This window comes from Argentina silus (genome assembly GCF_951799395.1).
Source record: "Argentina silus genome assembly, chromosome: 20".
Taxonomy (NCBI): domain Eukaryota; kingdom Metazoa; phylum Chordata; class Actinopteri; order Argentiniformes; family Argentinidae; genus Argentina; species Argentina silus.
Window position 1 is genome coordinate 16,186,545 of NC_139674.1, and position 24,279 is coordinate 16,210,823.

The 24,279-nt window shown below is 51.4% G+C and overlaps 2 protein-coding genes and 1 pseudogene across 5 annotated transcripts; all 3 read right to left on the reverse strand.

Annotated features, from left to right (window-relative positions):
- Positions 1-8,672: 8,672 nt before the first annotated feature.
- On the reverse strand, positions 8,673-14,137 carry LOC310820653 (N-acyl-phosphatidylethanolamine-hydrolyzing phospholipase D-like). Of its 3 annotated transcripts, none has more exons than XM_083692381.1 (5): positions 13,744-14,137; positions 11,320-11,662; positions 10,441-11,090; positions 9,913-10,027; positions 8,673-9,327 (listed from the first exon to the last, which is right to left on the reverse strand). In XM_083692381.1, the coding sequence occupies exons 1-5, from the start codon at positions 13,866-13,868 to the stop codon at positions 9,193-9,195; spliced, it is 1,368 nt and encodes a 455-aa protein (XP_083548507.1). In that variant the 5' UTR covers positions 13,869-14,137; the 3' UTR covers positions 8,673-9,192. The 3 variants fall into 3 exon arrangements, 2 of the variants coding, with proteins under 2 accessions (XP_083548507.1, XP_083548508.1); XM_083692382.1 differs by lacking the exon at positions 13,744-14,137 and adding an exon at positions 13,109-13,664; XR_014554825.1 differs by having other exon boundaries at positions 9,187-9,327; positions 10,413-11,090.
- A 265-nt stretch (positions 14,138-14,402) lies between these two features.
- Positions 14,403-18,846, reverse strand: napepld (N-acyl phosphatidylethanolamine phospholipase D; the record flags this gene model as incomplete). The annotated part of the gene is made up of 6 exons (XM_083692319.1): positions 14,403-14,537; positions 16,339-16,453; positions 16,564-16,712; positions 16,855-17,165; positions 17,701-17,890; positions 18,658-18,846. 6 exons carry the CDS (start codon positions 18,844-18,846, stop codon positions 14,403-14,405), a joined length of 1,089 nt encoding a protein of 362 aa, XP_083548445.1.
- Positions 18,847-20,530: 1,684 nt separating this feature from the next.
- Positions 20,531-24,279, reverse strand: LOC310820605 (fibroblast growth factor receptor substrate 2-like; annotated as a pseudogene). Its single transcript, XR_014555119.1, has 3 exons — positions 24,106-24,279; positions 23,774-24,013; positions 20,531-23,719 (listed from the first exon to the last, which is right to left on the reverse strand). The product of XR_014555119.1 is annotated as a fibroblast growth factor receptor substrate 2-like (transcript).

Sequence of the window (24,279 nt, forward strand, 5' to 3'; positions counted from 1 at the left end):
AGCCCCGCCTCCTCCTGGCTATGATAGGACGGTGAGGGGGGAGGGGGGAGTGTGGGGAAAGGGGGATGAAGAATAAGACCCGCCCCCCCAGGTCCGTCATCACACCACAGAACCCAGAACCACATCGGGTCTCGGCCCAGTCCGGCCAGCCTTGGTTTCCATGACGTTTTTCCATCCTTATTTTGCACAGACAGAACAGGAGGTGCTGGTTCGAAATATGTATTTGCTTGATTTATTTTTAGGAGATTAAGAAGCTAAGTACCAGCCTGTGCAGCTGGGAGTGTCAGTGTGTATCTCTATCTGTATGCACCTTTTACAGATTGTATTTATTTATTTATTTATTTGTTTCTCCCTGAGGTGATGTGTGTGTTTGGAGTGGGTGAATATGAATGTGTATCGCTGTCTAAAGCAGATTATGCCTAAAGGGTAAACTAAGGTAGCATTAGGTATGGTGTCCTCTAGTCTGGTATCCAATCTCCCTCCTGAACAGGCATTACTGCTGATCCCAGATCAATAGATCACACGGACAGGCATTACTGCAGATCCCAGATCTATAGATCACACGGACAGGCATTACTGCTGATCCCAGATCTATAGATCACACGGACAGGCATTACTGCTGATCCCAGATCTATAGATCACACGGACAGGCATTACTGCTGATCCCAGATCTGACTCCCCAGCTCTAGTCTTCTCTTCGCTGCTCTTCGATTGATTGTCGTTCTGAATAGTGAACTACTGAGGTTTCTCAAGCCACGCCCACATCCTCAACGAGCCAATCAGAGGGAGGCTCTTTTACCTGTGAGCTGACCTGTGACGTCATCGCCATTGTCAAACGCCACAATATTATTATTATTATTATTAGGCATTCCCAGCTAATCCAGTATTTACAGTACTACCATATATGGGCATATCCTTGTATTGAAATGCATATGACGTAGTTCCATGACCCTCCTGCTGACAACACAGACAGACTGCCCCGCCCCACCGCCCAGCCCAGACCCCTCCCCGCCCCCCCCCATCGCCCCGCCCCGCCCCGCCCCCCCTCACAGACCACAGCCAATCGGTACTCAAGGTGACGGCGGTGCGCGGCTGGCCAGGTTAGAGAGGTGGAGACTCCTGCCTCAGGGACACGGGGGGCTCGAACCTACAACCTACAACCTTCTTTTGTAGTGCACAGGGCTAAATACATTCTTCTTCTTCTTATTATTATTATTATTATTCGTAGTATTATTATTAGTATTATTATTATTATTCTATGTCTGTCAGGTGATCCGGCTCTGCAGGACACCGTATGCATGCACATCTTCACAACGCAGCCTCAGAGACAGGAAGACTAAAATGATCTATTATGCAAATATGGTGTTGAAGTGTTCTGGTATTATCAATGATATTGATTGTTGTGTGACCATGTGACCATGTGACCATGACCTGCGTGGCTCCTCCTCCTCCTCTATAAAGGTTCTATTTTCAACTGAGTCATCATCATTGTTTTCATTTCTCATCATCTGTTCATTTTCCTTTCAGTCGTGGGTTCATCAGACAGGAAGAGGCTGAGGAGGAAGTGGAGGTTAGGGGTCAGAGGTCGTAGGGAGCGAACGTCGTTCTTCAGGTCTAAGGCAGGCGTACTCCTCGCGCGGGCGCCGAACCACCTGACCAGTAGCCACCTCTGCTAAAAGCTAATGTTGAGCCTTCCAACACTCCTATTGGTTCCCATCCGAGCCAATCAGAACCAACCTTTAGTCTTGTCGTGGGCCTGTGTCTGTAGGGCTACAGGGGGCGCCGTTCCCTCCATAGAGGTATATGACTAGAGAAGCAGCATAGAGATTTATTACTAGAGGCAGCATAGAGATATAGAACTAGAGAAGCAGCATAGAGATTTATTACTAGAGGCAGCATAGAGATATAGAACTAGAGAAGCAGCATAGAGATTTATTACTAGAGGCAGCATAGAGATATTTGACTAGAGAGGCATCAGCTATCACAGTTCCTGTAGGGGAGTGCGCCCTCTGTGGTTCCCTCCCCTCCTCTCCCCCCCATTCCCCTCCTCCTCTCCCCCTCCCCTCCATTCCCCCCCTCCACTCCTCCTCTCCCCCTCCCCTCCGTTCCCCCCATCCCCCCCCCCCCTCTCCCCCTGTTGTGTGTGTGTGTGTGTGTGTGTGTGTGTGTGTGTGTGTGTGCTCACATTCCACAAGATATGCAAAAGCAATGCAATAACTCTGACTGTAAAAAAGGTTCATAAAAGGATTATAGTTCAAAACGTGAACAGAGGTTGTGTTGTCATAACAATCTATACATTCTGTACATTCTGTTTCTGTTTGGTGTGTGTTATACACCTGCTCTTTAAAATGGTGAAACCTGTCATACTTGAAATGAGGAGAGTTTGGGTGTTGTGATCAGATCTGTCTGAGGCGGAGCTTCAATTCTCATCTACTGTCTCTTCCTGTTGGTTGTCATAACAACTCCTAGCTGTACATGACTGCATGAGATTCATTTTAGCGTTTTGGCGTGCAGAGCTTGCTTTTTGTGACTATTTTTGAACTGGCAAGGTAACTAAGGTAACGGTATTGTAAACAAACACAGGTAGCTTGTTCTATTTTTGTGTAAATAACAATAATAATAATAATAATAATGAATAACAGCTTGGTAGGGTGGACGTGAGAGCTGGCCCGGGGCTTACTGCAGCTTGCAGGAGAGGACAGCATGTGTTCCAGGAGAGGCTGGAGAAGGTAGAAACCGGAGGACGGGCTCATTGTGATACATGGAATGGAATTATGAATGGTATCAAAGATGTGTTTGATACTAATCCTGACCATAAGCCTCCCCTGACGGCCTCTACCAGCCTCCCCTGACGGCCTCTACCAGCCTCCCCTGACGGCCTCCACCAGCCTTCCTTGACGGCCTCCACCAGCCTCCCTTGACAGCCTACCTTGATGGCCTCCACCAGCCTCCGCTGACGGCCTCCGCCATTCTCCCCTGACGGGTTTTGCATATCTTGTGCCCATCGACTGTAGCTCCTACCTGGTGGGGTTTGAAGCAGTGTTGTCAGACCCCAGCCCCTAAGTCTCCTGACCTCAGACCCCCCGGCCCCCGCCCTCTTTTCTTCCATGTCCTCCTCTGGTCTTTGGCTGAATCAGGGGAGGCTGGTGGAGGTAGAAATCAGAGGATGGGCTCATTGTAATGAGGGATGGTATAATTTCTCCGATTTCTACCTCCACCAGCCTCCCCTGGTCTGAAGAGGTGAGATGGTTATCACATCATACATAGAGGGTGAGAGGGTCCACGTGTACTCGGGGGGGGGGGGGGGGGGGGGGGGGAGCTGTTGAGGTGGTGATGACAGGGAGGTGAGTGGAAGGTGGTTCTGGATTTGGTGGTCTCTGGGATCTGGTGGTTGGTCTCTGGGAACTGGTGATTGTCTCTGGGATCTGGTGGTTGGTCTCTGGGATCTGGTGGTTGGTCTCTGGGATCTGGCGGTTGGTCTCTGGGATCTGGCGGTTGGGATCTGGTGGTCTCTGGGATCTGGCGGTTGGTCACAACGAAGGCCAGACATTGATTGGTCACTGTGGGAGCAGGTGGAGTTTCTTAGATTCTGTCAATCCCACGTCGTAGATCTAGACTTGATCTATACTAGATAGACCTAGAGAATGAATAGAGCTAGACTGAATAGACTTCTATCACATTGACAATCCAGTTGACCAATGAGGACCTGTATGTCTGTAGATGGTATAAGGTGTGAAGCCAATCAGATCACAGATATTGATGCATCATTTGCATGGGCCTGTCCTATTGGCCAGGCAAGTCCTGGTCACACATTTCAGCTTTACCAATGAGTGTATATTTTCATAAATAATATAGTAAGATTTATAAATAGGATGATATTTAACTCTGAATGTCAGGGTATGGAAAGGAAAGAAGTTGTTATATGAGAATGTAAAATGTAAGTGAAACTATAAAAACTAAAGTGTTATAATACATTTATTATACATGTATTGTTTAATTATGTCCCCCTTTGCCAACTACCGTTCGAACCAAGGGTGTGGTGTGAGGTGGAATTTAGGGACTTTTATTGTGGAAGGGGTGTGAGGTGGAATTTAGGGACTTTTATTGTGGAAGGGGTGTGAGGTGGAATTTAGGGACTTTTATTGTGGAAGGGGTGTGAGGCGGAATTTAGGGACTTTTATTGTGGCGGTGGTGAAGTAGTAGATTATGTTTTGGCATCTAAGGGCTTTCACAACAAGCTTCAATCATCCCCATGCAATAGACTGATGACAGGGTCTTAGATCCCCTACCTTCAGAGGACAGGGCCATATATCCCCTACCTACAGAGGACAGGGCCATATATCCCCTACCTACAGAGGACAGGGCCATATATCCCCTACCTACAGAGGACAGGGCCATATATCCCCTACCTACAGAGGACAGGGCCATATATCCACCTACAGTATACTGTATCTTCCAAAGTAATTGTGTCACCTGCACCCCTGCTCGTACAGGAAGTGCCAGGTAGTGGGAACAGGGTGTCATACGAGATGAAGCCATAGAGGATGTTCCATTGAGTCTTTCTGCTCTCCTCTGACCTCACCAGTGTTCAGGAGACCTGTGCTAAGCTAGCTGTGTTCAGGGTCGTCTTCCTGCGTATAGCTAGCTGTGTTCAGGGTCGTCTTCCTGCGTATAGCTAGCTGTGTTCAGGGTCGTCTTCCTGCGTATAGCTAGCTGTGTTCAGGGTCGTCTTCCTGCGTATAGCTAGCTGTGTTCAGGGTCTAGCTGTGTTCAGGGTCTAGCTGTGTTCAGGGTCTAGCTGTGTGGGGTGTAGCAGCGTCGGTGCGTGTCAGATGTGCTCTGGTGACACCAGGGTCTGTTGTCTGGTCTGTTGTCTGGTCTGGTGACACCAGGGTCTGTTGTCTGGTCTGTTGTCTGGTCTGGTGACACCAGGGTCTGTTGTCTGGTCTGTTGTCTGGTCTGGTGACACCAGGGTCTGTCGTCTGGTCTGTTGTCTGGTCTGGTGACACCAGGGTCTGTTGTCTGGTCTGGTGACACCAGGGTCTGTTGTCTGGTCTGTTGTCTGGTCTGGTGACACCAGGGTCTGTTGTCTGGTCTGTTGTCTGGTCTGGTGACACCAGGGTCTGTTGTCTGGTCTGTTGTAGCATCATCTACAGCAGAGGATCCTGGGAGGAAACATACTTATCAAAGTATTTATCAGCAAACTAGCAATGCAGGGCAGGACGGCGTGGCCTGAGGACACAGACGCCACCTCCCCTGTCAGGAGAGAGCTGGTACAGGATACAGGAAGTGGCTTTGACGCTAGACACTTCACCAAAAATCTGATTTGCTAAATAGTGTTTTTGGATCATAAATATGTAGCTCCTTTTTGTCTTGGAGAGAAAGACGTTGGATCGGTCAGTGGTCTTAAACTGCTATCAGATACAGAGATGTCTTTCTACGGAACATGGTGGACACTAATATGACATGACAGGGTTTAGACTGGTGAAGAGGTTTAGGCTGGTGAAGAGGTTTAGGCTGGTTGAGGTTTAAACTGGTTGAGGTTTAGGCTGGTGAAGAGGTTTAGGCTGGTTGAGGTTTAGACTGGTTGAGGTTTAGACTGGTTGAGGTTTAAGCTAGTGAAGAGGTTTAGGCTGGTTGAGAGGTTTAGGCTGGTTAAGAGGTTTAAACTGGGGTTTAGGCTGGTTGAGGTTTAGGCTTTTTGAGAGGTTTAGGCTGGTTGAGAGGTTTAGGCTGGTTAAGAGGTTTAAGCTGGTTGAGAGGTTTAGGCTGGTTAAGAGGTTTAAACTGGGGTTTAAGAGGTTTAGGCTGGTTAAGAGGTTTAAACTGGTTGAGAGGTTTAAGCTGGGGTTTAAGAGGTTTAAGCTGGTTGAGAGGTTTAAGATGGGGTTTAAGAGGTTAGCTCTCTGTTCAGTTTGAATTCAGAGTTGCTACTGAGGAACAAAGATGTTATGTGTTGTAGAGGACAGCAGATCTCTACAACACGTGGATCCAGAGCATAACAGATGTTTGGTATATTTTCTTGTATGTGGATTGTTGTCGATCATTTTGATCTAGAACAGAAATATTTTAAGACAACTATTTTAAATATAGACTTTATTTTCCTTTTCTAGGTAAATCAAGATGTAGTAAAGTCACCTCTCTTTTAGGAAAAATTAAAGAATATCACTTTTCTCTGTTCTGTGTTGGAGGGGACAGGATTTGAATGAATTTAAAATACATATTTTCTATTTTAGATATCCTACATAAATGCTTTATCTATCGATATATTGAATAGTGGAGGCCGTGTTAGTGAGGGGAGGAACTGGAGTTAGTCAGATCATCTAGATTGAATGGAGATAATTCCTCAAACTGCAGGGTCGGTTCCCCAGATTAAGCCTCATCCAAAACTGAAAAGCATAATCAAAGGAAATTCTCCATTGAAAGTGTGATTTAGTGTAGGACTGGGCATAATCCTAGTCCAGGGTGTAGGACTGGGTTTAACCCTAGTCCAGACACCAGCCCTATACGTCTCTGTTGCTATGGCAGCAGTCTTGCGGCTGCATGTCTGTTTGGTACAACGTTCTCCACGCCAACCCTTTTATGGTAACATCCTGTTGTCTGTGATTCGCTTGTGCAACCATGTGGGTGTGGTCAGAGCAGTGGCAGGAAGTAGGAACAGGTGAAACAGGAAACAGAACGTCATGCATGTGCTAGGCCAGGCTAGGCTAGTTAGATAGAAGCATGCTGTATTTGTTTGACCTTTGACCTTTAGAAAAGCTTTGAGTGACCACGGGGCTGCGGGGGTTGATATCTCCTTGGAGACAGAGCTGTAACTCTCTGTAGACATGATGACCCCACGGTGACCCAGAAGTGCAGTCAGACAGAGCGCCCTAGTGTAGCAACATCATCAGGATCACCTTCCAATCGTTACAACCATCAACATCACAACAACATCAGATTATTATGCAGGACTTAGATAATGGAGTCATGGACTGAGGAGATCAGATGGACCATCAACAGCAGACCTGAGGAGATCAGATGGACCATCAACAGCAGACCTGAGGGTTCCTCCACAAGGCTGTCCTGTTGATCAGGCTGGTGTCAGGTGGTCTGGTGGTGGTTGAGTCATCAATGTTTCTGTCCCTCTCTTCTTCTTCCTGATAGCTACATATTGCACCGTTAATTAATGACAATATTCACTGGATGTTCAAGAATTTTCATGGAGCGAAAAACACACTATTTTGATATATATCTAATATCCAGACTTGTATGTGCACATTTAATGAGAATTGACTGTTGTTATTTTTTCCCGTTAGAAGTGGATTAAATGTTCTACGGTTATATTCTTTATCCACGGAGCGCGTCATTGGTTGTGAGGTGAGTTGTGGGAGGAGCTGATGGTTCTCAGAACGTTGGTGATCACAGGAGGTTTCATGTTCTCATCCCTCTGAGAACCGGCCGCGATGAGACGCTGTTTAATGATCCAACATCCTAGCCGCGCTCAGGCAGCTGATGGAGTTGTGTTGGTATCAGATAACACAGGTCTCTCACCCCCTCCAGAACGGTGAAAGAAGGATTCAAAACTTTTTGAAAAAGTCTATCCTTGTGTTTATTTTTAAGAGAGAGGGAGAGCTATTCACAAAGACCAACAAATTATTTGTGTGATATTAGTAGTGGCGCTACTGTTAAATGTAGTATTTAATAACAGCACTATTTATGGACTAAACAATGAAATGGAATGTGTTTTGTGTTTTAAGGTGGCTTTGGAGGCAGCCATTTTGAGTTCTGTCATGCTCAGTTGAGGGGTTCAGGTAGTTCTGGGGTTGCTAGGTGACGCCTGCGCACCAGCGGCCATGACACCCATTCCCTCTCCACTCGTTATTTTCTAAAGACAAAAAAATCTTCTTTCTTTTCCATGTTTCATTCTTTCATTTAGATTTTAAAAAGGGAAAGAATACAATAAATAAATCTGAATATTCAATCACTTTTTCTACTCCTATTTTCAAAAAAAAGTGAAAGAAAAACCAAACAAAAAGTTGATGTGTAAATAGGTGATGTACAGTTTGTATGTGTGCCCGTCAGTCTGTCTGGTGACAGAGTCTGTATTGCTTATAACGCACGCTACCAGTAAATACAAAAGGAAAAAATATATTTAGACTGTATGGTCCTTGAAAGCAAGTTTTAAATTAATCTCTGATGTATATTCCTGTAACATTGCATTTTTATCTGAGGAATGATGTTATTAAAAAATTGCAAATAAATTGCATTTCCTACAGCCCTGTAGTCTGTCTGTGCTCGAGGATTGGGACGCACCCCAACAGGCCAGACCCCTCCCCACCCCCCTACCCCTTCCTGACCCCCACCACCTCCCTGGCCTACCTCCTTGACCCTCCCCTCAAGGGTCAGGGAGGTAGGCCCTCCCTACCTCCTTGACCCTCCCCCCTTGAGGGGCCTACCTCCCTGACCCTCGGGTGGAGGGTCAACGAGGTAGGGAGGGCCTACCTCCTTGACCCTCCCCCTTGACCCTCCCCCCCTCCCACCTCAGGGAGGTAGGCCCTCCCTACCTCCCTGACCCTCCTTCCCCCTGGTGGGGAGGGTCAGGGAAGGCCTACCTCCTTGATTTCCCCCCCCCCCTCCCCCCTTCTTCCCTGACCCTGGTAAATGCTGCAGGTAAAAGAGGAGTCCAGGGATCCAGTAGGAACTGTGGTTTATAGAAGAACATGTGACATTACAGGTAAGTCCAGGTACATCAGAACATGTTGACACACTGGTTATACGCCACCACCAGACCAGAAACAGTCACCAGCAGTTAGGATTCCTGACAGGTTCTGAACAGCGACATATTTGGCATAAAAAACAATCATTGGACGACGAAAACAACACAGCATTGATTTGACAGCTTCCACTCTCTGAGTCTCTCTGATGCTATTGGTTCGTATTACGGCAGAGGGCGGAGTCATCCAGCTGTAGGGTCGAGGCCACAGGGCAGAACAGTCTACACACACACACCCTGAGTCCAGATACAGGGAGGTTGAGTTCCAAATCAGCCCCTAGCTCCTTCCCCCTATCCACTAGCTCCTAAAGGAGTGTACAAGGTAGTATGGCATAAGCAGTGTGGAGACACCTCCACCCAGCCCAGGCCTACAGGAGTGTCTAGAAGCCAGGGGTCGATTTGGGATCCAGCTGGTGACTTCCATCTTATCAGGCCGTTTATTCAAAGACTTCCTCCTCCTCTTCCCCCCCCAGCGTTCTAGACTCTCCGTGGTTCAGGGTGAAGAAGGCGTCCATGTTTAACCCCTTCTTCTCCAGCGCCTCCCTGAGTCTGACTGGAGGCTCCAGGTAAAACTGAGAGAGAAGGAGAGACCAGGGTGTTATACACTCACTAGAGGAGGGGGAGAGAGAGAGAGAGAGAGAGAGAGAGAGAGAGAGAGAGAGAGAGAGAGAGAGAGAGAGAGAGAGAGAGAGAGAGAGAGAGAGAGAGAGAGAGAGAGAGAGAGAGAGAGACCAGGGTGTTATACACTCACTAGAGGAGGGAGGGAGGGAGGGGAGAGAGAGACCAGGGTGTTATATACTCACTTGAGGAGGGGGGGGGGGGGGGGGGGGAGAGACCAGGGTGCATAAATGTAAAAGGAGGGGGGGGGAACAGCGTTTCAGAGTCGACAGGACATGTAGGAGTGTGTGTGTGTGTGTGTGTGTGTGTGTGTGTGGGGCAGCAGCTCATTGATCAATCTGCCACTCTCAGCAGAAAAGGACAAAGAAAGGACACGCTGTAACCGCCTGCCACCCACACACACACACACACTTTTATCTGTCAGCTGGAGGCAGAGTCTTTATGCTGACCACGGTCAAAGCCTTCTAGGACTATGGCCCAGGTCAGTGTCAGTAACAGGTCAGTTGTGAATGTGGTATTAGTGTTGTTGGCTAGCTCACCTCGTGTGCCAGAGTGAAGGTGCCCCAGTGGATGGCCAGCGAGCGTCTGGCCTGGAGGTCCTGATGGATCAACACAGCCTCCTCAGGGTCCACATGCTGCCCACGCATCACGTCTCTGGGGAGGGGGAGGGGGGGGGGGGACAGGCAGGACAGGCAGGCAGGCAGGAGGACAATGGGCTTTTAGAATACAATAGAATAGAACAAAACACAACAGAATAGAATATTACATCCTGGGATTTGAACCGGCAACCCTCTGGTTACTGAGCTTTCCCTACATACCGAGGCAGGTACATTCTTAGAAAAATGGTTCTTCATTTGTCCCCATAAGGGAACCCTTTGAAGAACCCTTTTGGGTTCCACATGGAAGCCTTTTCACAGAAGGTTCTACATACAAAAACGTTCTACATGGAACCCAAAAGGGTTCTTCAAAGGGTTTCCCTATGGGGACAAATGAAGAACCATTTTTTCTAAGAGTGTAGGCTGTGAGTCTCCCTCCATACCTGGGCAGGTAGGCCCCTCCCTCCATACCTGGGCAGGTAGGCTCCTATGGGGATGGCCGCCAGGTCGAAGGGTCCGAAGCGCTTGCCGATCTCCAGGAAGGAGGAACAGTATCCGGTGTCCCCCGCAAAGAAGAACCGGTGTCGGGGTCCCAGGACCGCCCAGCTGCCCCACAGCGCCTTGTTGTCGTCCAGGGGGGTCCGCTTGCACCAGTGCTGGGCCGGCGTGCACACGAAGGTCACATGGTCGTGGCCGGGGACGCAGTTCTCCTCCCACCAGTCCAGCTCCATGACGTTCTCACAGCCGCTCTTCTGCATCCAGTCCATCAGCCCCAGGGGGACGAACCACCGAAGCTCCCCGCCAAAGCGCTGGTTCAGGCTGGCCACGGAGCCCGCGTCCAGGTGGTCGTAGTGGGAGTGGCTGATCAGGACGGCGTGGACCGCAGGGAGCTGGGCCACGGTGCAGGGGGGGCCGCGGAACCGCTTGGGGCCGACGAACTGCAGTGGAGAGGCCCTCTGGCTGAACATGGGGTCCGTCAGGAGGACCAGGCCGTCCATCTCCACCAGCACGGAGGCGTGGCCTAGCCAGGTCACTCTGAGCCCCGCCCCTGGGGGGGTCAAGGGGGGGTCAGGCCTCTCAACGAAGTAGGGCTTCATCACTGGGAGCTCCCTGTCCAACACCTAGAGGAGACACACACACAGATTTAGTACAGCCTGGTTATATGAAGCCAGGCCAGGCTGAGTCAGCAAGCCAGATAACTACTGGGTGTGTCCATCAAACACTCTAACAATAATAATCATTATTACTCAACCTGAGAGAGGCAGAGCCTGGCATAGGACAGACAGACAGTCAGGCAGGCAGGCAGACAGACAGAGACAGACAGGCAAACAGTCAGACAGGTGGTGGTACCTCTGTGGAGCTGGGCAGGTTGCTGTGGTCCTTGTCCAATAGGAGGAAGCGTAGCAGCGTACTGTAGGAGGGGAACGTCCAGGTGGGCCACGGGTTGGCGAAGCGGCCATGTCTGTCCCGGCACGAACGGGTCACTTCCTCCTCCAGGCGGTAGTCCAATCGGAAGCTCTTACGGGAGGAGCGGGCTGAGCTACCATGACGGAGGCCTTCGTGGGCGGGGCCATCCCTGGGTCTGACCACACCCCCTGCCCCTGAGACTCCGCCCCCCTCCACCAGGTCACACCTATCCTCCGACGGACCAGCAGCTGGCTCCTCGTCCATGGGCTGGCCCTGGGCTCTCGGCCTATGGGAGGAGAGGAGGACATGTCTAATGTTACCGTTCTCTGCTGACATACCCTCTCCTCCTTACTTCCTGTCTCTCTCCTCCTTACTTCCTGTCTAATAAAAATAACCCTTCAGAAAAGAAGAAATGAGCATTCATTCACTCAGGAGTATAGCTCTCACACACTCAGGAGTATAGCTCTCACTCTCACTCAGGAGTATAGCTCTCACACACTCAGGAGTATAGCTCTCACTCTCACTCAGGAGTATAGCTCTCACACACTCAGGAGTATAGCTCTCACTCTCACTCAGGAGTATAGCTCTCACTCTCACTCAGGAGTATAGCTCTCACTCTCACTCAGGAGTATAGCTCTCACTCTCACTCAGGAGTATAGCTCTCACACTCACACTTCCAAGGAGGCAAGCATGTGACAGGTGCCAGCATGGCTGGAGAGAGACCACATCAGACCATGAGGAGGGAGAGAGAGAGAGAGAGAGAGAGAGAGAGAGAGAGAGGGAGAGAGAGAGGGAGAGGGAGAGGGAGAGAGAGAGAGAGAGAGAGAGGGAGAGTGTACACTTCAATAGAGAGGGAGGGAGGAAGTGAACACTTCAATAGAGACCTCAGACCGTGACTGGAGTCAGCAGGCTGTTTGACTGTACAGAGGCCCTGTGTGTCTACATGTCGGTCTCTCTCTCTCCCTCATATAAGGTAAAGGTCAGATTATATCATATTTAAACCAGCTCTCATGGCTGGGGAACATAATTCCTTGTCCCAACGTCTCAACCCTCCTCAGCGCCGCTGTTAGCAAGCCAGTGTTTCAGTGAGTTATTGTACTGTATCAGACTGGTGGTTCTGTGTGGTCCTGTGCGGGTTCTGTGTGGTCCTGTGTGGGTTCTGTGTAGTCCTGTGTGGGTTCTGTGTTGTCCTGTGTGGGTTCTGTGTAGTCCTGTGTGGGTTCTGTGTAGTCCTGTGTGGTTCTGTGTAGTCCTGTGTGGTTCTGTGTGGTCCTGTGTGGGTTCTGTGTGGTTCTGTGTAGTCCTGTGTGGTTCTGTGTAGTCCTGTGTGGTTCTGTGTGGTCCTGTGTGGTTCTGTGTGGGTTCTGTGTAGTCCTGTGTGGTCCTGTGTGGGTTCTGTGTGGTTCTGTAGTAGAAGCAGTTGATTCAGTACGTTTCACGTTGCGTCGCCTGTCTACGGAGCGGCGGCGCGTTCAACGGACTGACCACCGTAAAACCAAACACGTCTTTGTCGACAAGCGAAATTAACAACTACAGAGTATGTTAATAGGCATTAAGGTCGAATGAATAACATAACAACATTAGTCTGACCTGCAAACACAAGGGACTCGAAAGCTGTCACCATTACCGAACTACGCACACAACGACAATAACATTCCTCGTCGTTCGCTCCGGTTCCCGTTCAGCCCAGCTCACGGTAACAACTCAGACAATACTGAAGATAGTCGGTTACCTGGAAACTTGTAACGAACAGAGACCGACCGGTGCTTCAGACCGTCAGTTGGGACATGTCTTCTGATGCAGCAGCGACGGACCCGGACGGTGGGCGCGTGCGAGCCGATGTGTTTGTTCTCCGGTAAATCGGTACCAGCCGGACTCTGACGTCGGTGAAAAACTGGATCACGTGACAACATTAAGCCGTTGGTCTAATCCTCACGCGTTTGATCCGCGAGCACGTCGCCGTGCCTTAACGTGTGAAAGTGACGAACACCGACCTGGACCGAACACGTCCTTCCCTGGCCGCAGAACAGACGTGATCCCATCACGTTCTGAGTCTAATGGGTCTGAACGGGACGCGGGCAGGCCGACTTATGTCGCTCGTTTTGAGATTTAGTTCCTCTTCACTTAAATAAACTCTAAATATTTGTTGCCATTCCAAGTTGCGGTAGCCCAGTGCATGACGGGACCAACACCGTGTTGTTTACGGTGCGTCCTGACGTAAACACTGAACCGGGATACACCGGGACAAGTATCAAAGTCTACTAAAGTGTGATAAAGTTTCCCTGTTGAACGAGTCGCTCTGCAGCGACTTGCAGACTGCACGTATGTGGTTACGAAATAATACCTACCTTGAGTAATAACAATTACCTTGTGTAATATTCTTTAACCGTCGCGGTTTTCTGCAGACATGAGTGTCGGTGTGGAGACCTCGGACTCAGCAGACCGACCAACGTCTCTCCGAGCTTGTGGAGTGAAGATGAATATGGAGTCATGACCCCCTGAAGGCGTCAGTCTGCAGACCCCCAGACTGACTGGTCATGTGCTATTACAATGATCACGTCCCGTTGCTGTTGTCAAACTAATGAAGTCGTCTTCCTCCTCCCGCTGTGACTGACGTCACTGGTTCTGATGGAAGGTTTTACTGATAATGATGATGATGATGATGTATTGATTGTAAGTTGCTTTGGATAAAAGCATCTAAATGACTTCAATGTAGATATAAATGTGTTGCTTTAACAACTACAACTTAAACAGTTAAACAGTCCTCCTCCTCTTCCTACTCCCCCCCCTCCTCCTCTTCTTTTTGCTACTCTCCCTCCCCCCTCCTCCTCCTCTTCCTACTCCCCCCCTCCTCCTCCTCTTCCTACTCCCCCCCTCCTCCTCTTTTTGCTACTCTCCCTCCCCCCTCCTCCTCCTCTTCCTACTCCCCCCCTCCTCCTCCTCTTCCTACTCTCCCCCCCTCCTACTCTCCTCCCCCTACTCTCCCTCCTTCTCTCCCCCCCCTACTCTCCCTCCCCCCCCCCCCCCTACTCTCCCCCCTCCTCCTCCTCTCCCCCCCCCAGCGTTCTAGACTCTCCGTGGTTCAGGGTGAAGAAGGCGTCCATGTTTAACCCCTTCTTCTCCAGCGCCTCCCTGAGTCTGACTGGAGGCTCCAGGTAAAACTGAGAGAGAAGGAGAGACCAAGGTGTTATACACTCACTAGAGGAGGGAGGGAGGGGAGAGAGAGACCAGGGTGTTATACACTCACTAGAGGAGGGAGGGAGGGAGGGAGGGACCAGGGTGTTATATACTCACTAGAGGAGGGAGGGAGGGAGGGGAGAGAGAGACCAGGGTGTTATACACTCACTAGAGGAGGGAGGGAGGGGGGGGAGAGAGAGACCAAGGTGTTATACACTTACTAGAGGAGGGAGGGAGGGAGGGAGGGGAGAGAGACCAGGGTGTTATATACTCACTAGAGGAGGGAGGGAGGGAGGGAGGGAGGGGAGACCAGGGTGTTATACACTCACTAGAGGAGGGAGGGAGGGAGGGAAGAGAGACCAGGGTGTTATACACTCACTAGAGGAGGGAGGGAGGGGAGAGAGAGGGAGGGAGGAAGGGGGAGAGGGAGGGAGGGAGGGGGAGAGGCTACTGTGTGTTGGAGCTGAAATACTGTGTCTCTCTGTTTTTAATAATGATAATATTAGACTTGATCGTACAGTAAACTCACCTCATGGTCGAGGCTAAGTGGGATCCTTGGGACGATCCTACCCTAACTCTAACCTTAACACTTACCCTAACTCTAACCTTAACACTTACCCTAACTCTAACCTTAACACTTACCCTAACTCTAACCTTAACACTTACCCTAAACTCTAACCTTAACACTTACCCTAACTCTAACCTTAACACTTACCCTAACTCTAACCTTAACACTTACCCTAACTCTAACCTTAACACTTACCCTAACTCTAACCTTAACACTTACCCTAACTCTAACCTTAACACTTACCCTAAACTCTAACCTTAACACTTACCCTAACTCTAACCTTAACACTTACCCTAACTCTAACCTTAACACTTACCCTAACTCTAACCTTAACACTTACCCTAACTCTAACCTTAACACTTACCCTAAACTCTAACCTTAACACTTACCCTAACTCTAACCTTAACACTTACCCTAACTCTAACCTTAACACTTACCCTAAACTCTAACCTTAACACTTACCCTAAACTCTAACCTTAACACTTACCCTAACTCTAACCTTAACACTTACCCTAAACTCTAACCTTAACACTTACCCTAACTCTAACCCTAATACATACACTAGCCCTAACCTTAACACTTACCCTAACTCTAACCCTAATACATACACTAGCCCTAACCTTAACACTTACCCTAACTCTAACCCTAATACATACACTAGCCCTAACCTTAACACTTACCCTAACTCTAACCCTAATACATACACTAGCCCTAACCTTAACACTTACCCTAACTCTAACCCTAATACATACACTAGCCCTAACCTTAACACTTACCCTAACTCTAACCCTAATACATACACTAGCCCTAACCTTAACACTTACCCTAACTCTAACCCTAATACATACACTAGCCCTAACCTTAACACTTACCCTAACTCTAACCCTAATACATACACTAGCCCTAACCTTAACACTTACCCTAACTCTAACCCTAATACATACACTAGCCCTAACCTTAACACTTACCCTAACTCTAACCCTAATACATACACTAGCCCTAACCTTAATACTTACCCTAACTCTAACTCTAGCCCGAAGGAGCTCACCTTGTGTAACAGGTCAGTGTCAGTAACCGGTCAGTAACAGGTCAGTAACCGGTCAGTAACCGGTCAGTAACCGGTCAGTAACAGGTCAGTAACAGGTCAGTAACCGGTCAGTAACCGGTCAGTAACCGGTCAGTTGTGAATGTGGTATTAGTGTTGTTGGCAAGCTCACCTCGTGTGCCAGAGTGAAGGTGCCCCAGTGGATGGCCAGCGAGCGTCTGGCCTGGAGGTCCTGATGGATCAACACAGCCTCCTCAGGGTCCACATGCAGAGACTTCATCACGTCCCTGGGGAGGGGGAGGGGGAGGTGGAGGGGAGGGAGAGGGTTGAGAGGATAGTGTTTATTATCTTATTTATCTCCCTCCATACCTGGGCAGGTAGGCCCCTCCCTCCATACCTGGGCAGGTAGGCTCCTATGGGGATGGCCGCCAGGTCGAAGGGTCCGAAGCGCTTGCCGATCTCCAGGAAGGAGGAACAGTATCCGGTGTCCCCCGCAAAGAAGAACCGGTGTCGGGGTCCCAGGACCGCCCAGCTGCCCCACAGAACCTGATAACAATAACAACAATGTTTATTAACCATTCAATTCATCAAATATGTTGGAATGTGGTCGTTTTTGCCTCTCTAACCTCTAGGCTACCTGCTGGTCTCTCTAACCTCTGACCTCTAACCTCTAGATGACCTGCGGTACCTTGTTGTCGTCTGTGGGCGTGCGTTTGCACCAGTGCTGGGCCGGGGTGAAGACGAGGGAGACCCCCGTGGGTCCGGGGACGCGGCTCTCCCCCCACCAGTCCAGCTCCACCACGTTCTCACAGCCGCGCTCCTGCATCCAGTCCATCAGCCCCAGGGGGACGAACCACCGAAGCTCCCCGCCAAAGCGCTGGTTCAGGCTGGCCACGGAGCCCACGTCCAGGTGGTCGTAGTGGGTGTGGCTGATCAGGACGGCGTGGACCGCAGGGAGCTGGGCCACGGTGCAGGGGGGGCCGCGGAACCGCTTGGGGCCTGGAAGAGTCGGGAGAACTTCTTAACCTATGACCTATTGACCTATGACCTATTTAATTCAAGTCTGTGTACTCAACTGCAGGTGCATCCACAGACTGGACACAAACACAAACCCTCCGTTGGGGTCTCAGAGAGCACACATTACTGATGATTCATTCATTGTGTCCTTTTAAAATCTTGATACACATAAATAAGTGATGTGTATGGATTTATAGATTTTGTAATCAGGGCACCCTTGAAAAAGAGACCTTGATCTCAAAGGGACTTCCCTGAAAAAATAAAGGATAAATTCAAATTCATAAATAAATTCAGATGATTAAGGTATCCAGATGGATGATTGTGTGTATGATTGTGATTGTGTGGCAGGTTTGAGAAGGTACTCTATCTCCCCCATGGTGCTGGATAGTGGAACTGCAGATCAAAAGGAAAAGCAGGTAGAATGTATGTATTGACACATGGCTGCAGTCCTAAACTGTAATTTCCAAAGATAAATAAAGTTGTGGTGAATTTAATTGAAAGAAAGAGGTTCTGGAACCTATGAACTGGACCGGGAAGGCCCTCTGGCTGAACATGGGGTCCGTCAGGAGGACCAGGCCGTCCATCTCCACCAGCACGGAGGCGTGGCCTAGCCAGGTCACTCTGAGCCCCGCTCCTGGGGGGGTCAAGGGGGGGTCAGGCCTCTCAACGAAGTAGGGCTTCATCACTGGGAGCTCCCTGTCCAACACCTAGAGGAGACACACACACACACACACAATGTGAAACTGCGTTCCCTGCATGTCACAAGACTGTTAGCCTGCTGAGCTACAGCCCAGAGGGAGGAGAGAGAGGGAGGGAGGGAGGGAGGAGGGAGTGGTACCTCTGTTGAGCAAGGCAGGTTGCTGTGGTCCAGAGGGAGGGAGGGAGGGAGAGCGAGAGAGGGAGGGTGGGAGGGAGGGAGAGAGGGATGGAGTGGGAGGGAGGAAGGGAAGGAGGGAGGGAGGGAGGGAAGGAGAGAGGGAGGAGGTACCTCTGTGGAGCGAGGCAGGTTGCTGTGGTCCAGAGGGAGGGAGGGAGGGAGGGAGGAGGGAGTGGTACCTCTGTTGAGCAAGGCAGGTTGCTGTGGTCCAGAGGGAGGGAGGGAGGGAGAGCGAGAGAGGGAGGGTGGGAGAGAGGGATGGAGTGGGAGGGAGGAAGGGAAGGAGGGAGGGAGGGAGGGAAGGAGAGAGGGAGGAGGTACCTCTGTGGAGCGAGGCAGGTTGCTGTGGTCCAGAGGGAGGGAGGGAGGGAGAGAGGGAGGAAGGGAAGGAGGGAGGGAGGGAGGGAAGGGGTACCTCTGTGGAGCGAGGCAGGTTGCTGTGGTCCAGAGGGAGGGAGGGAGGGAGAGAGGGAGGAAGGGAAGGAGGGAGGGAGGGAGGGAAGGGGTACCTCTGTGGAGCGAGGCAGGTTGCTGTGGTCCAGAGGGAGGGAGGGAGGGAGGGAGAGAGGGAGGAGAGGGAGAGAGAGGGGGGGATACCTCTGTGGAGCGAGGCAGGTTGCTGTGGTCCTTGTCCAGCAGATAGAAGTGGAGGAGCGATGCAGAGGAGGGGTAACGCCATGTGGGCCAGGGGTTCAGGAAACGCCCCCTCTTATCCCGCTGAGACCTGGTCATGCCATCCTCCTCCGGCGCCTGGCCCCTCTGCTCTGCCTCTCTCTGCTCTGCCATTGGCTAGCTGGACGTCTCTGGCCTGTGTGGAGCCCTGTGGGGGGGGGGGGGGGGTAGTTGTACATTAACCTGCTGTGGGTTCAGAACAGCTCTAGAGGGCTAGAGTGGAACTGTGCAGAAACAAGGAAGTAGGTCACTTCATTATTATCCAGTCTTTTCAACAACAGTAAAGTTCCCGACAGCAATATTTCAGTTCCTGCTATCAGCCTCCTCAGAGGGAGGACGCCAGCCTCCCCTGGTGTTCTACCTCCCCCAGCCTCCCCTGGTGTTCTACCTCCCCCAGCCTCCCCTGGTGTTCTACCTCCCCCAGCCTCCCCTGGTGTTCTACCTCCCCCAGCCTCCCCTGGTGTTCTACCTCCCCCAGCCTCCCCTGGTGTTCTACCTCCGCCAGCCTCCCCTGGTGTTCTACCTCCCCCAGCCTCCCCTGGTGTTCCACCTCCGCCAGCCTCCCCTGGTGTTCTACCTCCCCCAGCCTCCCCTGGTGTTCTACCTCCACCAGCCTCCCCTGGTGTTCTACCTCCCCCAGCCTCCCCTGGTGTTCTACCCCCCCCCCCCCCCAGCCTCCCCTGGTGTTCTACCTCCCCCAACCTCCCATGGTGTTCTACCCCCACCAGCCTCCCCTGGTGTTCTACCCCCCCCCAGCCTCCCCTGGTGTTCTACCTCCGCCAGCCTCCCCTGGTGTTCTACCTCCCCCAGCCTCCCCTGGTGTTCTACCTCCACCAGCCTCCCCTGGTGTTCTACCTCCCCCAGTAGACAGAACATCAACACTAACAAACAGCAGTGCACCTTTGGTGAGTAGAAAGGTTCCAGGTGTGTCACCTGAGTGCCAGGCGAGGTCCTACCTGTCCCTGTGGAGGAGTGATCTCTCCTGGAGGAAGGCTGTGGAGGAGTGATCTCTCCTGGAGGAAGGCTGTGGAGGAAGGCTGTGGAGGAGTGATCTCTCCTGGAGGAAGGCTGTGGAGAGAAGCTGACACAACCACCCTACTCAGGCTGATGCTCCTCTTCAGTACCTGACGGAGTGGTTTCACCCCTAACCCTAACCCGGGTCTCCTACCTGGACCTCCTCCTACCTGGACCTCCTCCTACCTGGACCTCCTCCTACCTGGACCTCCTCCTCTCTGCCTTCCCAACAGTACTCGTTCCTTATTGCTCCGACCTTTGATGAGTTACAATGCTCATAAACTTTATAGGCAACACAAGATAAAAGCAACATTTAACGTGTCCTTTCATCTTACATTCCAGATCGTTTCTTATCTGTGAGTGGGGTTTTCCATGTGGAAGCTACTGGACCGGTACATATAAGATCGTTGATTGGTAGATGGGGCAGGACTTCCTCCCCGAACTGTTGCCGTCTGTCGTTCCATCTCACCGCCACTAGGTGTCGCTCTTCCAACACTTTAGCATTTCCTCTCCCAACTCACTCACTGGTTCCGACAGAGCCTGAACACGCATCTATCCGTCACCTGCCAAGCTGTGTCTCCCATTCTTGTCGCCATGGAAACGGGTTACAAGGCATGTGATTGCTAGAATATTAACTCAAATGCACTACATCGGGGGAGGCTGGCGGAGGTAGAAATCGGAGGATGGGCTCATTGTAATGCATGGAACGGTATCAAACACACAGGTTTGATACCGTTCCTCATCCCTATCCCGGCACACGGACAGAGAGGGTCACCAACACAGCGCAGTTCCACGTTTTATTATCGTTATGGTTGCCATGCTGCAACAATAGTGTTGGTACTGACGGCGTATGATGCATGACGTAGATATCACAAAATACACAGCATGATTATTGTTTCCTCTTTTCCGAAAATACAAACATTCTGGTAAACTTGTATTCCATACCTGAAAAATATCAAATATCAAAATCGATTTCAATAAAATGTCCGTACAATATTGTGGCGTGTTCCGGTGTACAGTAAGAGTCCTCGGTAACGTCTCCCAGCCTCCGTCACGCCGGAGAAGAGCGTCTTCTGACGTCATCCCCCGGTCGGAACGTTACCGACCGTCGCCTTCTAGAATCAGAACGTTCATGACCACGAGAACCAGAAACACAACATATCCATCACCACGGAAACAGGACACAGGCAAAGGTGTGCCACCGTTCTCAAACGTTGAATCTGGTTCATAAACATCTATTAAACTACTTCTTTGTACAATTCCTATATTTATGCATTCTTTAAAAGTAGGTAGAAAAAAATTACAAATATAATGCAAGTTAGAGCATAATATAACACATTTTACACTATGATACAACAATGACACAGGTACCAGAAGGTTCTGGTACCAGATGAGCTAAATCAGACAGAACTCTGGTACCAGATGAGTTCAGTCAGAAGGTTCCTGACATGCTGTATCTGAGCCAGGTCCGGAGAACCGACGCAGGGCAACTGAGAGCCGTGATCTGGACCACCTGGCCGGTTCACCACTCTAAACACACTATCTGGGGTCTAAAATGGCTGCCATGACATTGGTCCTCTGGTCCTCCTCTATCTGGGGTCTAAAATGGCTGCCATGACATTGGTCCTCTGGTCCTCCTCTATCTGGGGTCTAAAATGGCTGCCATGACATTGGTCCTCTGGTCCTCCTCTATCTGGGGTCTAAAATGGCTGCTGTTGTGAAGCGTACCGGGAAGGGGGAGGGAGGAGTCATCTTCAGCATGGACAGATTCATACCAGGAGAGTGGTGTTATAATAGCTGTTAGACCTCGTTAGTACCAGTTGAACAGTCAGCAGTACCAGGCTCAGGAACAGACCAGAGGAACACGTGTCACATGCAGAGTACCTGCTCTACGGTCCCTGGCAGCTAGGGAACCAGGAGACATGGTGGGGCTAGGGGACATGGTGGGGCTAGGGGACATGATGGGGCTAGGGGACAGGGTGGGGCTAGGGGACATGACTAGGGGACAGGGTGGGGCTAGGGGACAGGGTGGTGATAGGGGACATGACTAGGGGACAGGGTGGGGCTAGGGGACATGACTAGGGGACAGGGTGGGTGGGGCTAGGGGACCAGATGTTTAAAGGCTGTTTCTCTGTTTCCTTTCTGGGATATTGAAGTACAAAGAACATAAAGTAGATGCAACAATCTGCAGCTCTTCAGTCAGCTGACTGAGTTCATATACAAGGAATGATGTCATCAACATCATCATCATCGACGACAACAACAACATCATCATCATCATCATCACCATCAACATCACCGTTATCATTATCATCATCACCATCATCATCATCATCATCCTCACCATCATCATCATCATCATCATCACCATCATCATCACCGTTATCATTATCATCATCACCATCATCATCATCATCACCATCATCATCATCATCATCATCATCACCACCATCATCATCATCACCACCACCATCACCACCATCATCATCATCATCACCACCATCATCACCACCATCATCATCATCATCATCACCACCATCATCATCCTCACCATCATCATCATCACCATCATCATCACCGTTATCATTATCATCATCATCACCATCATCATCACCACCATCATCATCATCATCATCATCATCATCATCACCACCATCATCATCATCACCACCACCATCACCACCATCATCATCATCATCATCACCACCATCATCACCACCATCATCATCATCATCATCACCACCATCATCATCATCATCACCACCATCATCATCATCATCATGGAGTAAAGCTGCAGCTGAGGAGACAGTGCTTGTAGGAGAGGCTCACATGGCCAGGTCACATGATCAGTACTATAGTCACATGATCAGTCACATGGTCAGTACTATAGTCACATGATCAGGTCATATGGTCATTACTATAGTCACATGATCAGTCACATGGTCAGTACTCAAGTCACATGGTCAGTACTATAGTCACATGGTCAGTCACATGGGCAGGTCGGTACTGTTGTGGCGTGTCTTCCTGGCCGTCCCGTCGTCGCGGGGGCGGGCCTTCTGCAGGCTGGACATGGCGGCGGTGCGCTGAATGTCGATGATGGCGTACAGCTCTGTCCGCCGGGGGGGGGGTCTGGGGGGGCGGGAGGAGGGGCGTGGTGGGGGTCTTGGGTGTGTGTGGTCCACTCGAGTCCGAGCCTTTCTCTATCTCCACCTCAATGTAGTTGAGCTGCCTCAGCCGGTCCCCGCCCCCCCCCCCGCCCCCGCCCCCGCCCCCGCCCCCGCACGCACGCCGGAAGTCAAAGTTAAAGACGGTGGGAGAGGAGGCGGAGCCTCTAGGCCGTGCCGGGTCCAGTTTGGCGCTGAGCGCCACGGTGACGTTCTCTGTGTTGACATAGTTGTGCATGTGATCCAGACCGTGGCACATGATTGGGTGCTGGAGGGGGGGGGTGGTGGTGGGGGAGGGGGGGGTGGTAGTGGTAGCCATTACGGGAGGGGGTCTTTGGTCTGAACGTCTCCTCCTCCTCCTCTTCTTCCTCCTCCTCCTCCTCCTCCTCCTCCTCCTCCTCGCCCTCAGAGCTCCGTCTCCTGGCCTCCCAGACGGGGGGGAGGGAGGGGAGGTTCTCGTAGTTCGGCGCGCGGCGGTGGGCTGAGTTGTTGGCGTTCTGGGCAATGGGGGGGAGGGAGGAGGGACGGGAACGCCGGGGGGCGGGGTTAGGGGCGGGGACGTGAGAGGCGGTCGTTGTACCGTTGTGGTGCTCGCAGGAGGGGGGTACAGGCCCCGGGACAGGGGGGGCAGGGGTGGGGGGAGCAGGGGTGGGGGGAGCAGGGGTGGGGGGGGCAGCGTCTCTGCGGTCTTCGCTGCTGTCGTAGCCCGTGTCACCGTCTGCTGAGGGGCCGAGGGTGGGGGTGGGGGGCGCCAGGCAGCCGTTCAGACCCCCGGACAAAGCAGCGGAGCTGGGCTCCAGGCCTCCAGGCCTCCCCCCTCCCTCCCTGGCCCTGGCCCCAGGCCTCCCCCCTCCCTCCCTGGCCCTGTCCTGGGCCATCTGCTGCCTCTGGACGGGGGTGGGCCCCAGGATGAACCTCACCCCCCCCCTCCCCCCTCCCCCTCCAGCAACACCTGAGGCTTCCGCCCCCGTGGGTGTGGCAGGAGGCAGGGCAGCCGATGAAGAGCTCTCCGGATTGGACAGACGCAGCTCTACGGGGGCGTGGCTTCCTGACTGTGGGCGTCGCTCGTCCTGCACGCCGGACGTGTTTACGTACGTGTGGACCTGAGAGAGAGAGAGAGAGCAGCGTTACAGGGTAGAGTGTGTGTGTGTGTGTGTGTGTGTGTGTGTGTGTGTGTGTGTGCGTGTGTGTGTACCGTGTCGTCCCCGACCAGCAGTGTGTGTGTAGACTCCTCCCCTACTGAGGAGAGCCGGGCACTGGAGGGGCGTGACGAGCCCTCGCCCAATGACGGGTAGCGGCTGATCCCATTGGCCAGCGAGAGCACGGCATAGCCTGGCGCTGGGGGAGACAGAGACGGGTCAGAACCAGA